The 19,254-nt window shown below is 35.3% G+C and overlaps 1 protein-coding gene across 3 annotated transcripts in view; it reads right to left on the reverse strand.

The window, feature by feature from the left end:
* Window positions 1–19,254, reverse strand: part of TTC29 (tetratricopeptide repeat domain 29) — a 724,023-nt gene that overhangs the window by 72,871 nt on the left and 631,898 nt on the right. For all 3 annotated transcript variants that reach the window (XM_032464537.1, XM_032464547.1, XM_032464557.1), the window contains 2 exons: window positions 9,471–9,594; window positions 3,567–3,795 (listed from right to left, as the gene is read on the reverse strand). In XM_032464537.1, coding sequence (XP_032320428.1) covers window positions 3,567–3,795; window positions 9,471–9,594 — 353 coding nt within the window. The remainder of the gene's footprint in view (window positions 1–3,566; window positions 3,796–9,470; window positions 9,595–19,254) is intronic.

Consider the following 19,254-nt stretch of genomic DNA (forward strand, 5'->3'; position numbering starts at 1 on the left):
CTCTGTGAGCTAATGATTTGTTTGGAGGATGTAAGTCTCAGAGGTGAAGATAACTGCACCGCTTTTATAATGTATCTTTCAAATCTTTGATCTGCTTTTCTCTGAATACATGGGACCCCTCAATAGCAAGATTAAAGATGCCTCTTCAGAGAAGAAAGGCAAAATTTGAAAACCTAAAAGCTCCTCAGATTTCTAAATAATATTTCCATATTTCTTCATTTTGTCAACATCATACTTAGTGCTGTCCTGCATCCGTGAGCTAATTGGGTGGTAATCAAAATACAGTGTTTGGATTATTAGGGTTTTTTTTTTTTTTCATATTTTTCAAGGAGACAGGGAACAACAAATCTTGTTTTAAAATTGGTTAGTGCACACTAGTTTATGGCTAGGACATACATACTCATTTTGAATTCTATTTAATTCGACAAATATTTACTTGGTAGGTGTCAGACACTGTGCCTTCTTTTGTAGGGAATACCAAGAATCAGGACCTGTTTTCAAGAGACTCATTCTCTGATCAGGCAGAGAAGGCAATTACAGAAATGGCTATGATAGGATGCGGAAGATAACAAATGGAAAAAGCTTAAGAGAGAAACGAACGACATTCAGTGTGGGAACAGACAGACAATATTCAATTGAGAGGGCAATCAAGAAAGACATCAGCATTTGAGAAGGAACTTGCAAGGTGGGTGAGATTTCCCTGGATGGAGCTGGAGCTGGAAATAAGGTGACAGTAGGGTATGTTATATGGGGTGTGTGTGTGTGTGTGTGTGTGCAGTCGGGGGAGGGAGATGGTCAAAAAAGTTTGAGCTTGTATTTAACTTGTAGACCGTAGCGAGTCCATGAAGATTTTTAAGCAGAGCAAAGATAGAAAAGTAAGAGTTGTGATTTCAGAAATATTTTTGAAGCCTTGTAAAATTTTACAGGTTTTATTTCCAAATAGAATACCTACCACTAAAAATGCTGACTATACCAGTAGTATGAGAATTAACTTCCCATTTATCTTTGAATCTGAAAGATTATTATTTTTCACTTCTATAATGATGTAGCCCATCCATGTACAGATTTCTAATCTTGGTCAAATCAGTCAGCAAGGGGGTGTACTGTTACAGCATTCTGGAGAATTTAATCTTCTCCACTGTACATATAGCTGAGGTTTTATTTATTGTCTGAATATTTTTAAATTAAGGTATCATTGGTTTATAACATTATGTAAGGTACATGTGTACAACATTACATTTCTACTTCTGTATACATGACAGCTTACTCACCACGAAAAATTTGGTTTCCATCTGTCACCATAGAGTTGACCCCTTAATCCATTTTGCCCTTCCCCTAGTCCCCACTCGTCCCCTCTCATACCCACTGCTCTACTCTCTGTATCTATGTGTTTGTTTTTGTTTGGTTTGGTTTGGTTTGGTTTGTTCACTTATTTTGGGTTTTTTGTTTGTTTTTTATGTGTCTGAATAATATTTTAAAGTGCATTTTTTGGTCCTGCTCCTAAACCTTTTAAAACACAACATGCCCTTACTAAAAAAAAAAAAAAAAAAATGGGGAGATAAAATGTAAAAAGAATAGAAAATTGAACAGCTTTATAGAGTAAAGGAATGCTAAAGAGATTTTTAAAAAGCCAAACACAGGATTGCAGTAAACAGACACATGGCTCTGATCAGAAACTACTTTTGAGGAGTATTTTCTCATGATTATCATTGTGATGGCTAGCGTGTAGCCCAGATAAATCTGGAAATGTGAGTAGCTCAACTTACTCTACCGAACTGTTCATCCAAACAAATCATCTAGTAGATGGTTCACACTTCCTCTGCTTTATCTCCTGGGAGGAAAGAGTGAGAGCCTAAAGGGAAGATAACTCAAAATGACACAACAAATGCCCAAATATATGACAAGACAACATCCTGAGCAAGCAAAGTATTATCTGAAAGTAGTTAGTTAGTAGTGAACTATAAATATTTTTGGGGCACTTGAGCGCATTGAAATTCAATAAGCCATCTCTTTCTGAGGACTTCATCTTGGTTCCTCTTACTGTGCATCTGTCAGGAATGAGACTTTTTCTTATTTTCTAGCTAGAGGACAGACAGTGGTAAAGGAGAGTTCTACTGATGTAAAAGAATCAATAAAATTTCTTTATGTCAAATTTACTATTATTTGCTATTTATTCTATGGAGGAAATAAACACTAAAGCAGATTATTATTTCTTCTAAATGACCTGAGGTAGAGGGGAAGAGTTCCAAATAAGAGATGCACTAAGACCCAGCAATTCCACTCCTGGGTACATATCCATAAAAAACAAAAACACTGATTGAAAAGATACATGTGCCCCAATGTTCATAGCAGCATTTTTAACAATTGCCAAGACACAGAAGCAACCTAAATATCCATCTACAGATGAATGTATGTGTGCATATATACTGGAATATTATTACTCAGCCATAAAAAGAATGAAATTTTGCCATTTGCAGCAACATGGATGGATTTGGAGGGCATTATGCTAAGTGAAATAAGTCAGACAGAGAAAGGCAAATACTGTATGATGTCACTTATATGTGGAGTCTAAAAAGTACAACAAACTAGTAAATATAACAAAAAAGAAGCAGACTCAACAGATACATAGAACAAACTAGTGATTACCATTGGGGAGGCTGGAGAGGGAGAATACATGGTAGGGTACAAACTGTTGGGTGCAAGATTGACTCTAGGATGTATTATGCAACATGGGGAATATAGCCAGTATTTTGTAATAACTGTAAATGGAAAGTAACCTTTAAAAACTCTATGAAAATTAAAAATATTTTTAAAAATACAAATGAGATACCTCTTTACATTAAAGAGTTTTAACTTATGATTTCATTTGAGTTCCCAAACATTTAAAATAAAGTTTTGCTTTAAGAAGTTTGATTTGCAAGCAAATAATTATGTAGCCCAAAGGTCTTTCATGGGCACTACTGTTTAAAATTAAAAAGAAATCCTAAAGTTTTTAACTAAAGACTAGAGCCTAGTCAAGTGGAAACATAAACTGACCCTCACATCCCCTCTAGGTAATTATTTTTAACTGACTATTTTGACTAATTATCACAAGAAAACGACACAGGAAAAAAGTGGAATTAAGAGAAATTACTATCAAACATTTTCTCAATTAATATTCACACTTGAATTGAGAAAAATAGGAAAACTTAACTACCGTCAGAAAAGTAAGAGAATAATACTAATTAGCATCTATGAACATTTGCTCTTGTCAGTAAGGTATAGCAATAAACAGTTTTAAAAACAAGCTTACTTCACATTCCTTAAGCTGAACAGTACCTACTGCTGACTTTTTAAGATAACTGAAAAAATGGTGATTTATGAAGTTGAATAAGTCATTATCACTATTGTATGATTTCCTTAGACACTGAAGGTACAACATAGCACGAAGGTGCATCCAACATTCACATAGTAATGGATAAATAAAAATAAAATTGCCAATAAAATTAAAATCGCCAATGGTTGAGTAAACCTTTCCAATGAAAATGACTCAGCCATGAAGAATGATACAAAAACCAATGACTCACCAATAATTGGATCAGGTGCAATGTCACTTCTCCTCTCCTTCCATGACAGCAGGCAGTCAAGGCTGGTGAGATCTGCAGTTTCTATGTAATTACTAACCGTCAGCATCATCTGATGAGCTTTTGCTATTCCATAATGAACTTTTGTTTCATCCGTCAGAAGCGTGTTCACCATCTCTGCTGTCATGTCAAAAGCTTGCTGAAAGTATTCAGAAGCTTTGTTGTAGTAGCCCTAAAAGTGTAAGAGAAAGAATTTTCTTCTTAATTTTTATTTTACCATTCCACATATTTCCCACCTTGGCATGTGCTGCGCTCATCTTTCAACAATTTCAGCAGTTCATCTTCAAGAAGAAAGAGATGAAGAGCAGGGCCTCTATTGGAATGAGTTCCTTTTTAAAAGTTATGTTTGCTAACCATGCAATATCTTAAGGTTAATTGGCTATGAAAAGTGTATCTACAAGATTGGACTGTAGGAAACCAGAGTTTTTTGGATTAAAAATGGTCAAATGTTAGCATTTTCGTATGGTTCAGCCTAATATATGGAAGCAAAAAGGAGTCTGGGAAAGGGAGAACTAAGTCACATTGATTTGGATGGAATTTTCTTACTTGTAGCATTGGATTTACCAGATGAATTATTTTAAACCAGCTCTTGTTTTCAGTCACAGCAAGAGATCATTCTCAGCCAACCCATTTAATGAACGGGGAGTGAAAATAGATGGAGGTATTTGCTGTTCGGTTTTTACTTGTGTTTTCCCATGTGCGTGTGTCATTCTTGACTGAGAATGTGAAGGTTCCCAAGCTTTTGAAAACATATGATCTTGACAACAACACTAGCATAACTTAAAGGATCAATTAAATGTCTATCTTTTCTCCAAGTCCTTTGCAACATTTTAAGGTGAAAAAATTCAAGGTCTTTCTTTCTTTCCTTCTTTCTTCCCTCCCTCCCTCCCTTCCTTCTTTCTTTTCTCCCTCCCTCCCTCCGTTCCTTCCTTGTCATCCACATCTCTCCTTCTAAAAGGTACAAATAACTAACAGTTACCTAACTCTTACGAAGTGTCAAGGCCAGTGTTAAGTACTTCATATGTATTATGTCATTAGCTTTCATAAGTCACCCGATCAAGAAATATTTTTCTTATTTTACAAATAATGAAATAGAGCCTCAGAGAAGAGACTACTTTCTGCAACCCCCCAAGTCTTCTAAAATTTCTCCTTAAAAACTCTTCCTCAAAGACGGATATTATTTTTAGTATTAAGCTACACTTTTAAAGACTCTGGGGAACAAAAATTTCCTTTCTTCACTGATTTATAACCCTGAGGGTCCTTCATCTCCCCTCCCTCTACCTCCTTTTCTCTCTCTCATACACACAAAAACATGCACGCACACTCTTGTGAAAAGAAATGTTTTACTATGAGCTTCTGAGTCATTTTTCTTATGACATTTTATGAAGGAACTTGAAATAAAAAGCTCCATAGAAACAGCTTCATATCATACACCAGTACGGATAAAATGCATACTCAACACCTAAGCACCTCTGTACAGTCATGGAATCCAAAGAGCAGAAAAACTGACTGAATAGGGAGATTGCTGGCAAGGTGAGGAGGGGGGAAAGTAGGGCATCTGTGACAGTTACGTCACCTGAGCAGCAAACCTAACAGTTGTACGCTCACAAGGACAGCTTGGGTGAACCGTTTATTCAAGTGGTTCATTCCAGTTAAATTTGCTGATTTAAACAGAGTCCCTCCATATTACATCAATAGTAATTTTTGTTTGTTGAGGCAAACAATTCTTCCTCTTATTTCAAAGTATGAAACATAGAGTGTATATGAGGGTAAGATTACTTAATTAGAAAAAATTAAAACTATCAAAGTTCTGTATGTCAATTAAATAAGTTATACGACAGAGAAACAATATAAATATTAAAGATGACAATAAAACTAGTTAAAATTATAGATGGTCCTGCTAGACATCAAAGGTATAGGACAAAAATAGATGAAAATATATAACTAGGCCAAATGTTTCTATTTTTAAAAACAAAGTACAAATATCTAATTTTATTATTTTAGTTGTAATTTTGAGCTTCAGGCTATTTATTGTTTTAGGTGAGAGCCCCAACTGGGAAAATTAGGGGCCATAAATAAATGGTCATATATTTGAATTTCCAGAATTATTTTTATATATTATTATGTTGGAACAAACTCATTCACTCATCCATTCGTTCACTGAGCAACTCCTGTGTACCAGGCCCACGCCAGGTAGCAGGGATTCAGCAGTGAACAGAATTTATGGTCAAGGAGCTAGCTTGCTGCTAGTAGAAGTATTCATATGCCTAAAATTTTTATTAGATCTTATTTAACAAATGCTTTTTTCCCCTAAAATAGAAGCATTATAGTTAGGTAATTATTCTTCCACAAATTGTGCCTATTGTTCAATCTTTAGACACATATATACCTACCATGAAACTGGTATGGATCTAGATTTCTCTAGTTTAAAATGCTCTTAAGGAAATATAACATTAATTCTTTTCAGATGCAAGAATTTTTATACGTACTTTTTTAGAGTGTGGTTTCATTACTGTGCATTGTATTTCCAGATTTTTCATTCATAAAGAATTTAATATCTAATTTTTTTAATATCTAAATTTAATCTCCTCTCAAAGGTTCTGTCTGACATTCCACAGTCCTTTTCTGTTATCAGTTAATCCCTATTCTGTTATAGAATTCAGAAGATTTCAGAAATTAATCCTGGCGATCTTAAATAAGAGTTCAAGGATATATAAGTGAATTTATGCACTTCACAAATGCATCTTATTGGAAGAGATGATGCCTTTAATGTAGTAAGTATCACTAATAAGCATGTGGTGGACAATTTCAGGACAGGATATTATGACATCATAGACCTTGAATCAAAACTTGCATTATTACACTATAACATAGAATTTCACGCATTATTTTGATTCTTACCAGATCCTTCTTAGTGTCTAAAATGTCACTCTGTCCAATAAGCAAGCTCAGAATAAGTGGGGATTTCCCCCAGTACTAAGGAAGGATCATTTCTCACACATTTTCCTTTCTATTTTAGTATTGGAATTACCATTGTTTTAATTATGTGATTCTCTGATCTTATTAGACAATTAAAAAAACTCATAAAGGATCTATACCTAGTTATTTTCCCTAAAGTATCCTCATTTGACCCTTTACATTAACAATATATTTTCAGTTAAAAACCCATCACATCAAGAGGGTGGGATGGGTGGCCCATCTTCCATGATTATATAGTAAAATGTAAACTAATGAGGATATTTTTAAGGTGTATTAACTTTAGTTGTAACAACACTATAATAATTAAAGAAAACTATTTTCCCAAAACTATTTCATATGATATCTGTGGTCTTATAGTAGTATTATTTCTTGGAAATTATGGTTAAGAATACAATTAGAATACATTGCACTGATAATATGAAGCCAGAAAAGGTATGATGAGGGCAGTTGGCAGAGAGCCTCAAAAGGTAGACTGACAAGTATCAGCAACATTAGATTTACTTTTAAAGATTTAGTCAAGTTTTCAAATGCCAAAATATTAGGGGAAAAAAAATACCCAGAGGTTTGGAATTTCAAAAGTGAGAGAATACTAACTCTCAAGTGGTATAAAATTGGTTACAAATGTATTGATTGAATGAATTCGCTTATTTTTGTTCACCAACTCTGTGCTAGGTTCTCATCAAAGAATTGGAATGAAAAAAAAAAAAAAAAGACAGATCTGGTCCCTGTTCTCATTAAGCTTCTTTCTATTCTAGACACATTCAGCAATAACAAGAAGAAAAATATCAGTAAGAAAACTGTAAGTGCTACATGAAGAACTGAAGTAATGTTAAACAGTGACCTGGTGGCTACTTTTGATTGCGTTGCCTCAAGGAAGCTTTCTCTAAAGATGTGGCATTTAGCTGAGTTCTGAATGACAAGAAGCCAGCAATATGAAGTTCAGACTAGGGAGCAGTCCACGCAAAGCATTCCAGCTAAAGCGAATGTTCTCAGGCAGAAAGAAGCTCAGCATGTTTGAAGAACTCCATGAAAGTCCATTTGGCTGTGGTGGAGACAATAAGGAGGAGCGAGGGAGGCTATAAAGTCAGGGATTGGGGATGGGTGGTTAATGCATCTCATGCAGACTGCTTCAAGTCAAGGTGAGGATGCATATTTATGTTCTGAGAAGAATAGGAAGCAATGGAAGTATTTTAAGCAGAGAAACAATATGATTTTATTTATATTTTGAGATAATTACTTGGGCCTCTGGGTGGGGGCTGGATTTGATGGAGGAGAAATGAGGAAATGAGTTCAGAGCTTACTGTAACAGTACAGGTGAGAAAACACTGTGTTATAAACTGATGTGGTGATAGTAGCAGAGATAGAAGTGGGTGGATCTGAGATGTGTTTTGGGGGCATAAAGATCAGGGTTTACTTCCGGATTGGATGTGGAAGGTGGGGGAAGAAGAATCAAAGAATATTCAGATTTTTGGCGTGAGCAGTTGGGTTGATGGATAATGGTACCATGCATTAAGATGCGGAAGACTGGGGAGAAGTAGGTCAAGGGAGAGAGGAATCACATTTAGTTTGAGATGTATATTAGAAGACATCCATGTAGAGATGCTAAGTAGGCAGTTGGCTTTACAAGTCTGCAGTGCCGAGGAGAGATTAAGGTTGGAGACACAAATCTGGGAGCAACAGCATATGGCTGGTAATTGGGAGTGGCAATGGGAGTGGCTGAAATCATCGAAATCAATGATAAGGCAAAGAAAAGACTGTAGTGATTAAGAGTACGCATTTGAATATCACAGCCACCCGGAAGCTTGGAGACCTGGTTGGGGGGGGAGTTAGTTAAACTCACTGAGCCTGGGAAAAGGGAAGTCAATGGAATGATACCACTTAAGGGTGTGAAGCATAATAGTGGCTCTACCACTGATAAAGATGGTGCTTACTTCCTCTGCCAGGCACTGTTCTAAGTGCCTTACATTTATTAAGACAACACACAAAACAACCTTATAAGGTGAGAAAACTGAAACACCTAGAAGGTAAGTAGCTTGTCCCAGGTCACAGATCTTACAAGTGAAAGAGCTGGGCTTTTAAGCCAGTCTGGTCTCAGAGTTAGCGCTTTTAATCACTACATGCAGAGCCTCAGAAAGATTAAGACAAGGTGTATCAGAACAGTTTGAGAATGTCACTACCTTCAAAAATGACAGATCTCATTCATGATCAAAACAGCAATTGTAATAGAGAAACGAGCCTCTTTCATACTGTTTCGAAAGGAGAATCTAGGTAATAAAAGATAAAGTCAGGAGAAGATAAACCAAAAGTCCATCTTGACCAATGCATTTCGCTAGCAATGGACTCTTGAATGAGATACTTTTATTTTAGACTTTTTTCTCTCTTCTTTCACATAACCAATCTGTTGCTAGAATTCCTTATTTCCTTCAGAATTACTCTCGGGACTGTCCTTTCTTCTCCTGAGGGACCAAGCAGGGGCATCACAGCTGGATTAAAAAAAGCAAGAATTTGGAGCAAGGGAGGTGAATGTTAGTGTCAGCAGTAAGAGCCAATTGTTATAATGAAGTTCCTTTGAATTGACATATTTTAATTGCTTTTCAAATCCAAAATCACTTAGACTCTGCACTGGCTGTGAAGATACGAATTAGCGTTAGCAGCCTGCAGTGACTGGACCAAGATGGCGACCAGGTCCCGGAAGAGGAGGAAGTAAGAGGCATCTCTCTTCCCAGTCACTGCCTTGTGCATTGACTAAGTCCTGCACTCCTGGGGCCATTCCACACAACTTATTATGGGAAGGTAAAGAGCACATGAAAGTAGAATTTTAAAGTTTTGCAAATTTCTCCCTATGAGCAAGGAACACATACTACTCACTTTTTCATTGTAGATATCCCCAAGCATTGTACTTGCTCTCACAAAATCTAGGCTTTGAAAATTGTTTCTTGCAATTTTCACAACTTTTTTCAAGTATTTAATTGCTTCCGTCATCTGTCCTTGGCTAGAAGAAATAAAACAAGAAACTATTGGAATATCATTCCATTTAATGTACAGTAAAGAGAAGATTTTTTTGTGTGTCTTTGCTTTAGAAACTGCAAGATGGTTATCAGGATAATGAAATGTAAAGTGTACATTTTAAAAATAAGTGGCTTGTCTTTGTTGGAGTATACAGTGAGTTAGAACTTAAACTTTTAAATGCCCATGCATTGTTGGTAGGATTGTAAAATGGTGCAGCTGCTTGGAAAAATAACTTGGCAGTTCCTCAAAAAGTATAGTATATAGTTACCATATGACCCAAGAATTCCACTCCTGTGCATATACCCAAGAGAAACAAAAACACATGTTCACACAAAAACTTGTACATAAATGCTCATAACATTATACATAATGGCCAAGAAGTGGGAACCACCCAAATGTCTATCAATTGAATGGATAAGTAAAATATGCTATATTCATACAATGGAATATTATTGAGCCATAAAAAGGAATAAAGTAGTGAAACATGCTACAGCATGGATAAACCTTGAAAACATGCTAAGTGAAAGAAGCCAGTTACACAAAAACACACATATTGTATGGTTCCATTTACATGAAATGCCCAGAACAGGCAAATCCACAGAAACAGAAGGTAGTTTAATGGCTACCAGAGGCTGGGAAGAGGGGAGGCAATTGGGAGTGGCTGCTAACGGTTAGGGGTTTCTTTCTGAGGTGAAGAAAATGATCTGAAATTAAACAGTGGCTGTGGTAAGGGATAGCTCAGTGGTAGAGTGCCTGCTTGGCATGCACAAGGTCCTGGGTTCAATACCCAGTACCTCCACCAAGAAATAAATAAAATAAATAAATTTAATACTTCCCCCCCTAAACAAAAACAAAAACAGTGGTGATGGTTGTAAAACTCTATGAATATACTAAGAACTACTGAAATGTAGATGTTAAAGGGGTAAATGTATGATATATGAATTATAACTCAGTAAAGTTATTTAAAAAAAAAACTCTAAAAAGGTTGAAAATTTCCACATTCCTTTGCAAATGAAACCAGTTCCTTGAGGGGAGGCCTATGTGATTCATAAAATACCTGCAGGAAATATTAGAACAGATATGATAAAAACAGAGGATTCTGAAATCTAACTAGAATTCAAGGCAGGAGAGAGAGTCAGAGTCTCGGCTCCTGGCACAAGCATCTGGCAAACAGCAAGAATTTATAAAAACAAGAAATAAGATTTTACTGTTTTATGCCACTAGGATTTTGGTGACTGTTAGAGTAACTCAAATGGCCAAAACTGACTAAGACAAATTTGACTATTTTTTTCTTTCGTAAAGAATATAATGGTCAAATCAATATGGGGTATACCTTAAATTTATACAGTGCTATATGTCAACTATACCTCAAGAAAACAAACAAGGTTCGGGGGGAAGTAGAGGGATGGAGGAATAAATTGGGAGTTTGGGAATTGCAGATACTAACTACTGTACATAAAATGGGCAAACAACAAGTTTCTACTGTATAGCACAGGGAACTAAATTCAATATCTTACAGTAACCTATAATGAAAAGGAATATATGTACGTATATGCATGACTGAATCATTATGTTGTGAACCAGAAATTGACACAACATTGTAAACTGACTATACTTCAATAAAAAAAAAAAGAAACTGGAAGAAAAAAATAATGTACTTCTATCTGGAATATTAAATTAATTAATTAATATCATCAGAAAAAGAATAGAGGGGCACATTATTTTTAAAATTTCAATGAATTATATTCGGGTACTTCTATTATTTGAATTCAGCTCTCATTTTACAAATCTGAGTCCCCAGTATGCATTAGTTTCTCATGATCTGAATGCTACTCCAAGGATACACAAATCATAGTTTCATAGGATTAAGAGCTAAATGGTCAGGGAAGAGAGAAGTGGAAAAAGTCTAAAAATCTCTCTCAAGGAGCTAATTCTTTGAAAGGCTGTCTAAAGAGATCAGCTCTTTTCTTTTAGGAGCCAATTGTAGTGATGTCCTATGTGAAGAACACTTGAGGGTCTACTGAGAGAGGTACGCTTTCATAGGGGCAAATGAGATTAGCAACCAAGGTGAAAAAAATCTTTGAGCAACCAAAGAGACAGAAATTTTTGTAAACAGCTACATCCAAGGTAAAAAATGCTCTGACTGACTCAGCTCAGGCAGCTGAAGACAAAGTCCACCTCCAGGAACATTTGACTGCTGATTCAGACTCCTGATTCAGAGCCATAAAGAATTAAAACATTATGAGCCAGGCAAGACAGGATTCCAAAATAATGGGTCCAAATTAAGTATGCTAAAGAAAATTCAGTATTTGTTGAATGTCTGGCTTTTTTATTTTTTATTTTTTGATCAATCCTTAAAACAGAAAGGTGAATCTAAGTTTATATGCAATTCCACTGTTAAATCATGTCAGAACTGTTAACATTTTGTATTAAAGTGATAAAATCCAGAATTTAGAGGTTTTAAAATAACAGAAAAACCTATAAGGTGTTCTTTAATGGAGTAAAGTAAAGGAGGCACTCTTACTGTTGAATGTCTCTGAATCCCTACAACTACCTCTTTGCTTTCATAGGTTAATAGTTTTCAGTGAGCACCTGTCCCTTAGTAAAACACAAGATGAAATTCTGAGATGCAGACACTGTTTTGCAATTGAGTTGATTCTTGCATGGGCATTTCTCTTTGTTTATACAGCAAGGATATACTCAGAGGACCTCCAGATAGGATGGTGACAAATATGACATATAGAGAAGCTTTGCTACAAATCTTTATGTTATTGCAACTAAAGAAAAATTTAGCAACATTAATACCATGTTTCACTTATTCTAAAATACACACATTCCCACATTTTAACATTTCTGAAATCACGATCCATCACAACAGGTGGCATTTTATAATCTCAGACAGGGAGCAGTCAAGTCACAGTTGTTGCTGAACTCATCTGTGTTCCTGGAGATGACCTACGATTGCAATGCTTTGATCTTTCTGTCACAACTACTTAAAGATAATTTCAGAAAGGAATATGGGGACTCGCTGTTTTCTAAAAGTCTTTCCCTGAAATTTTCTGGAAGACAAGAAAGTGCCACCTTAAAAACTGGAGATTGAATGTCCATGACTTGGCAGAAATCCTGGAGGTGATACTGGAGCACTTATTTTAAGAAAGGCTATATAGCATCAGTGTTCTTGATTTCACAAAAGATGACAGGTATGAGAAAAAAAAGATAGTGACAATTCCGAGTTTAAAAGCGATTCAGAAGAATTGGGCTTTGAATGCAAAGATGTTTGAGGAGTGTAATAAATTTACTTTGCTTATATTTTCTTTTTACATGAATTCTCAAGAGTAATTATAAAAATACCTATGTATAAATGAGTCTAAAGTAGCTTTTATTAAGTATAAAATCAAAATTCTAACCAATAAGAAAAGTAATGTCAATTTAGTTAGAATATTTTTCTTTCTTGGGTATGTTAAGGTGTATCTTCCAATAGGAAGAATCTTAGATTCAGTGAAATCCGGAAATAAAGCTACTCCTTCAGTGTAATGGATTAGGTTAGTTCATTGGCTACTGAATGATGCAAATTTTCTGGGAAGTTTAAAATTCACATTGTACTTATAAATGTGTGCACATGATATGACTGGAACATAATGAGACTGAACAACTTGAAACTGGTCTAATTACTTTATAGGACTAATAAATCTCTATCTGTATTGACTCATTTTAATTTAATTTTATGCAAAAATCAATGTAACTAATTTTTTTTGTTTTTGTGTTTTTGTCATGTGTGTGTAGCCATAAAGCAATCAAATATTCACTGTTCTGGTTGTATGGTGGACATCAAAATATTAACAGTTCTAACCTCACACATTTTTTTGCAAAGTGGTTCTTATTTCCCTGATTGTAGTTAAAATAGCAAAATTTAACATGCACCCAAATCTCTGAGCAAACAGAACTCACCACAGAATCATTTTTTCCATGAATGTCTACGATAAATAATTGATGAGCTCTATTATTACCATATGCGATAAATAGTTGGAAAAGCGCTTCTTGAAAAAGTAATATAAAAGGTAATATTTGATTTTTAGTGGCAAGAAGTTGAGATTTTTTCACATCAGAAATGGTCAGTAAATGGAATAATAACTTCATGCAAAAACATTTTCGTACATTTAGAATATTCATAAAATAACCCCATGAATGGAATGTTTGTGTTAGCATCACTATCAGCCAAATTAAAATTTGTCTGGATGTTTTACAAAATCAACTAGAATGAGTTGGGAAATCATGTTCACAACCAAGGGGAGTTATATAAGATTAGGATTCATACTCGACTTGGAAAAAATGTCTAGCTGCCTTGAAACACTGACTAAAATGAAGTATTGTGTCTAAATGCTGTGTTTCTATGATCTGTATGGAAATAAACACAGCAGCTCTGAGGATCATTATTCCATGGTCTTTGATCTGTACTAAGCATTTAATAAAACTAGTCTTTAAGTGTCAAAAAAGATGGGAGAATTGTATGGTATATGAATTATATTTCAATAAAGCTGTTATCTAAAAAAAAATAAAACCTTTAAAAAATTTATAAAATGTGAGAGGTAGTTTGTTCTTGCAAGTGTCCCTTAGCAGTGAAATCTCAGGTATCACTAAAGTCACCTAGACAAGGGACAAAATGCTTAGAAAGAAATACAGTTTCTAGCAGAGTGCTTGGTGTATATAAGGCTTTCATATATTTTTGAATAAAGAAATGGTTGAAAATTTGAGATGGGAAACATTTATGCAGCACACATAAAAATTAAGCTTCAAAAAAAAAAAAAAAAAGAAAAAGAGGTAAGTTTCCAGGTAAGTCATGAGAATGTCATTGGATGTTTAGAGTCCATGGCTATAAACTGTGTCCTGAATATTTCAGTAATATCAAGAATATTTTTTTATTTCAGGAACATCTTTTGAGAGACTATCAAATGCCCTAGAATGTTCTAGAGACAGGGGAATATGGTTCCTGCCCTTCAACAGTTTCACTTTCAATTTGGAGAGATAAATCTATGCATTTGTATGTGGGATGAACTGTGTTAAGCACTGATAACACATACAAATAGCCAACAGGTACATGAAAAAAAAATACTCAATATTGCTAATTATCAGGTAAATTTAGTCTTAAAAGCCAGTCAAAAGGATATGGAGCCAAATCTAGGGAATACGATGGTGATCTCAAAGCATCTACACAAATCTGAAAAATGGTAATATGCGTTGAGGGGAGACATCTTTGAACTATAAGCTGCATAAAACGTTCTGTGTGCTTATAGTCACAGGCTATATGCTCTATTCTCATGTTTCCTCCTCCTCTCCCCTAATCCAGGTCTTCAGCACAGACTGGGGGTCGCTGCTGTTAACCATCCAACTTTCTCCAAAAGTTTCTCCCTCTTTAGCGTCTAGCACGCTCAGCCAATCTCCATTCTCTCATTTTTCCTATATCTCTCATTTCCCCAGTACTTTACTGACATTGAGGTCTCTGCCCACCCAAAGCTGGCTGCTTCCAGAGTTCTGTCCAAGGCCTTCCTCTCCCCTCCATTAAATGCTTGTTATGGGCAACTTCGTAGACTGCTATGGTGTGTCCTAACTCCTATGTACACATGCCCAGCGCATCTGTATTTCCAGCTGTTATTTTCACCCTGTACTTCACATCCGTATTTCCAATTGTCTGGACATAATTAGTATGCAAAGGAAGATAGTTCCCTCCAAGTGAAGTCATCTGATGATGAGACTGATGGCATTTTTAAATTACTCTTTAGGAAACTCCTTCATAGTGTTGTGGTATAAAGCATTCCCAAGTAATTTAATGAATTTTGCCCCAAAATAGGATTACCCACAGAGATTCTTTTCTATGTTTTCTAAACATGGCTGTAGATCCTTCTGGCTGTTCCCAAAGACGAAACCCATCTCTCAAACAATGATGTGCTGCTCTAGGGGCTATATAAAAGAATATGCCATAAGCTCAGAAAGTATTTCAAAGAAGTTTTTAAAGGAGGTAGTGGCAGGATTAGAGGTGTAAACTTGAATAACCTCCCAAGATTTGATGAGAACAACATTGACTTTCATAGATATGTTGTGGCATGTTTGTAAAAATAAATTAGATTGCTTTAAAATCTTTTTGCTTAAACCATGTGTGCTATGGTGGATATTAGAAAGATCTAGGCTTGAATCCCAGCTTTGCCTCTTAGATGAATAATACTAATCACATCTGCACCTTTTCTCATTTTTGAAATGGCCGTAAGTTCTCATGAGATGAAAAACTGCATATATGTATAGTCTGGCACATAGTAGTGATTCAATAAATGATGGCTGGTATTATTATTACCTCTCAGAGAAATAAAAAGAAATCACACCCACAGCTCTCTACTTGTCTCCCACTAGTCAAGAAGAAAAATTCAGCTAAGTGTTACTTTTTGAAAAATCTTCCATTATGTAATGAATTAAACATCATAATTTGAATGCATACTGTGCAAGACAAACACAAAGCCCTGGTGTCTATTTTCTAGAGGGGCAGAGCCATAGAACTTTTTGTTTACTTGAATATCAGGTACTATCAATGCGTTCTTTTGTCCTTTCTTATTGATAAAAGAATGCTCTACATACCAGAATTAGTATATGTTATTACATATTGAATGGAATTTTACATTCCCAAAGGTGTGAGTGTTGCCTTTTATGATTCTGTCCTCACTTTCTCATAACAAAATTATGAATAATCTTCTACACTTAAACATCGTTAAATTCTCCAGAAATACTATGAATTGTTTGAGGAATATTTCAAGTGCAGATACGGAGTAAAATACCATGAGAGGTGCACTCATTACTTTAAATATTTGTTTTGTGGAACAACTAAAATGGTATTAAGAGAACTCGAGGGTATAAAAATATTAGTAAATAAAATAGTATACTATTTAGAATTTTAAGCAAAGTTGGAGATTTCTAGGACTAGAAATGTTTTCTCAAATTGGTGTTAACTCGAAGATCTTTCTTGGACTGCAAGTTTAAAGAAAAATTGATGAAATAAGAAAAAAAGTAGAGACTTCTTTCATATTATTTTAAAACCTTAGGGAAAAATGATCATTTTTATTTAGCTAAAATGAATTCACTGGAGCATACTTATGTTCATGTTTCTAAAAGTGGATATATTTTTGATGGAAGCACATTTTGGATTAGGTTTGTCTAGCTGAGGATTGTTAAATCACAACATACACAAACAAAAAAGCAAGTTCAGTGAACAAGAAACACAAAATAGTATAAATAAAACTATTGCTGTGTGAGTTGAGTTGTTTTTCTCCCAGAGGAGCAACAGATCTCTAAAACATCCAAAATTATCTGGAACTTGCTCTAACATTCGTGCTAGAGAAAAAGGCTTTCTTTTATAAATTATATGCTCCACTCAATGAATGTGCGGTGCTATAGTCAGCAAAGCTGTTAATAAAGCATCTGAAATAGAAACAGTTTATGCTGCTGAAAGGCTTTCCAACTTTAAAAGTTAGCAATAGATTTAGAAACCAGTCTTTCTTTGGAAGGGAAAGAATCAAATATTGTCTTACAGAAAAGCTACAGATTATTTGTGTAAGTTAAAGGACAAGGTTAAAATGTTACACAAATATTAATTCCGGTTTTCTATATGCAGTGCACAGGTGCAACTTGAACAGCATATTATATGGTATAATCATTAAATTCATTCAACCAGACCTTAGAGAGTTAAAAACATATATTCTGAGGAACAGGACTCCTCGGTCCAAAGAATGAGAATGAAACAGCGCAGAATATTTGTGTATCAAGGTGATTCCAGTTTCCAACTGGGAAAACAGGACTGTTAACACCCACATCCCCTGACAACTGTCCAATTATGTATATCACACTTGGCCTACTGTTTGCAGTAGAAGTAATCAATAAAGGATGTGGTTGAGTGAACATAGATTTTGGTTGAATCAATGCATGAAAACTTAATCATTTACTCAGAGAGAAGAAATCAAATAGAGCAAAGATGAAACAGCCACTAAGGGGTTTGTTGATTGTGCCACCAAGTTTGTGGGCCACAGATGAAAGTAATAAGGCAAATGGAATCAGTGACAGGAGAAAATGTAAAAAGCTATTCTTAATTTCATGAATTAATAGAAATGTTTTGATGTATTTTGGGGGGGTCGTTTTTAGGAAATTTCGCATCAACCCTGGATGTTCCATTTTAAAGAATATATGAAAATTACTAGGGCATGTCATTTCTCTCAAGCAAGAAGAAATTAATTTTCAGCTATAACAGAAAGGTAATTTTCACAGTGGAAACTTTGTCCTGATTGATTTCAAGATCTCCACCGTGGAAAGTTTTCTAGGAAATAATTTAACCCAAGTTTGTGAGAAAATTTACAGTTGGTAAGGAACAAACCCACAGATGGGTTAGTTCTGACCAGTCTGTCTTGCACAACTCTCATTTTTGTGATTTTTTCCCCCCTAGATTCTTTTTAAAAGTCATCCTGCTTATTTGGAGAGTTGTAGCATTTCAGTAAATGAGCTAAAAAATGCCATGAAGAATATTGAGGATTTTTCCTCCTCTGTATTTACTCAAATTGTTTATCTATGCAATAACAATATTTACTTGGTAATTTCTCAACTCACTCTCTGTTTTATGAACCATAATTCTGGTTTTTATAGCTTTGTCACAGGCAATTGTTAACATTTTAGAATATCAACTCTTTTTTTTCCCCACTAGTATTCCAAGTGTGGGGGCGGGGAAGACACTGTAAATGCTTATTTTCTGTTATGCTACTTAAACCCTTCTGCAATCAATATTATGCAGACCAATAGCAAAAAATACCCCAGCTCACTATTAAAATCTTCATCAATAACCCTAATACTAAGACTGGGCCTACAATTACCAAGTGGGCAACTGTATTACCAAGTCCCGAGTCTTGAGCAAATGTGGTATGTTTTTCAACTGAAGGCTTAGTATAAATTCTTATAACCATTTTAGAAGCCTCCAGCCTTACAGCTTATTCACCTTTCATGAATGCTCAGCTGATGGCCTTAGACACACACTTAGCCTAGACATGGCTATCCTCTTCCATTTCCTTTAAAGAGATAAAATATGTTTATAGAGATAGGGCTCCCATTAGCGAAACTTGTGGGATTGCACAGGGTAGGAGACAGAGATTTAGAGGTAAAGCTAAGCTTCATTCGCAGCCTGATTTATTTCTCAGTCACCACCACCATAATTTCCTCTGTTTTGGCTGTGTTCCATTGTTTGCATGTCATTGCTTATCTGAGCACAGTTTAGAACTATGAAACGGATATACATGTGTTTGTGTGTGTGTGCGTGTGCATGTGTGCATCAAAGAAAACTAAGCCCTTGAAGCAAAATTTTCTAAAAATGACCACAAAATGTGTATCAAAGCACTTCTAGTGATTAGTGGACTCGATTTAATAAGGCTTCTCAGACATCCAAGGTGCTGTTGTCTACTTGTATAGAATTTTTGTTTTTAAAGCCTCTGTCTGTCTCTAAAGGTCTTTTGCACAAATGGTGAAAGACTATACCGAGGTTTACATTGCCCTGAGCGCTCCTCCGTAACCACCAACAGTGCTGCAAAACGGCAGATTTGGAGTGGAAAGTTTGCGGTGGCATCAGGAC

This window comes from Camelus ferus, chromosome 2, assembly GCF_009834535.1.
Source record: "Camelus ferus isolate YT-003-E chromosome 2, BCGSAC_Cfer_1.0, whole genome shotgun sequence".
NCBI classification, from domain to species: domain Eukaryota; kingdom Metazoa; phylum Chordata; class Mammalia; order Artiodactyla; family Camelidae; genus Camelus; species Camelus ferus.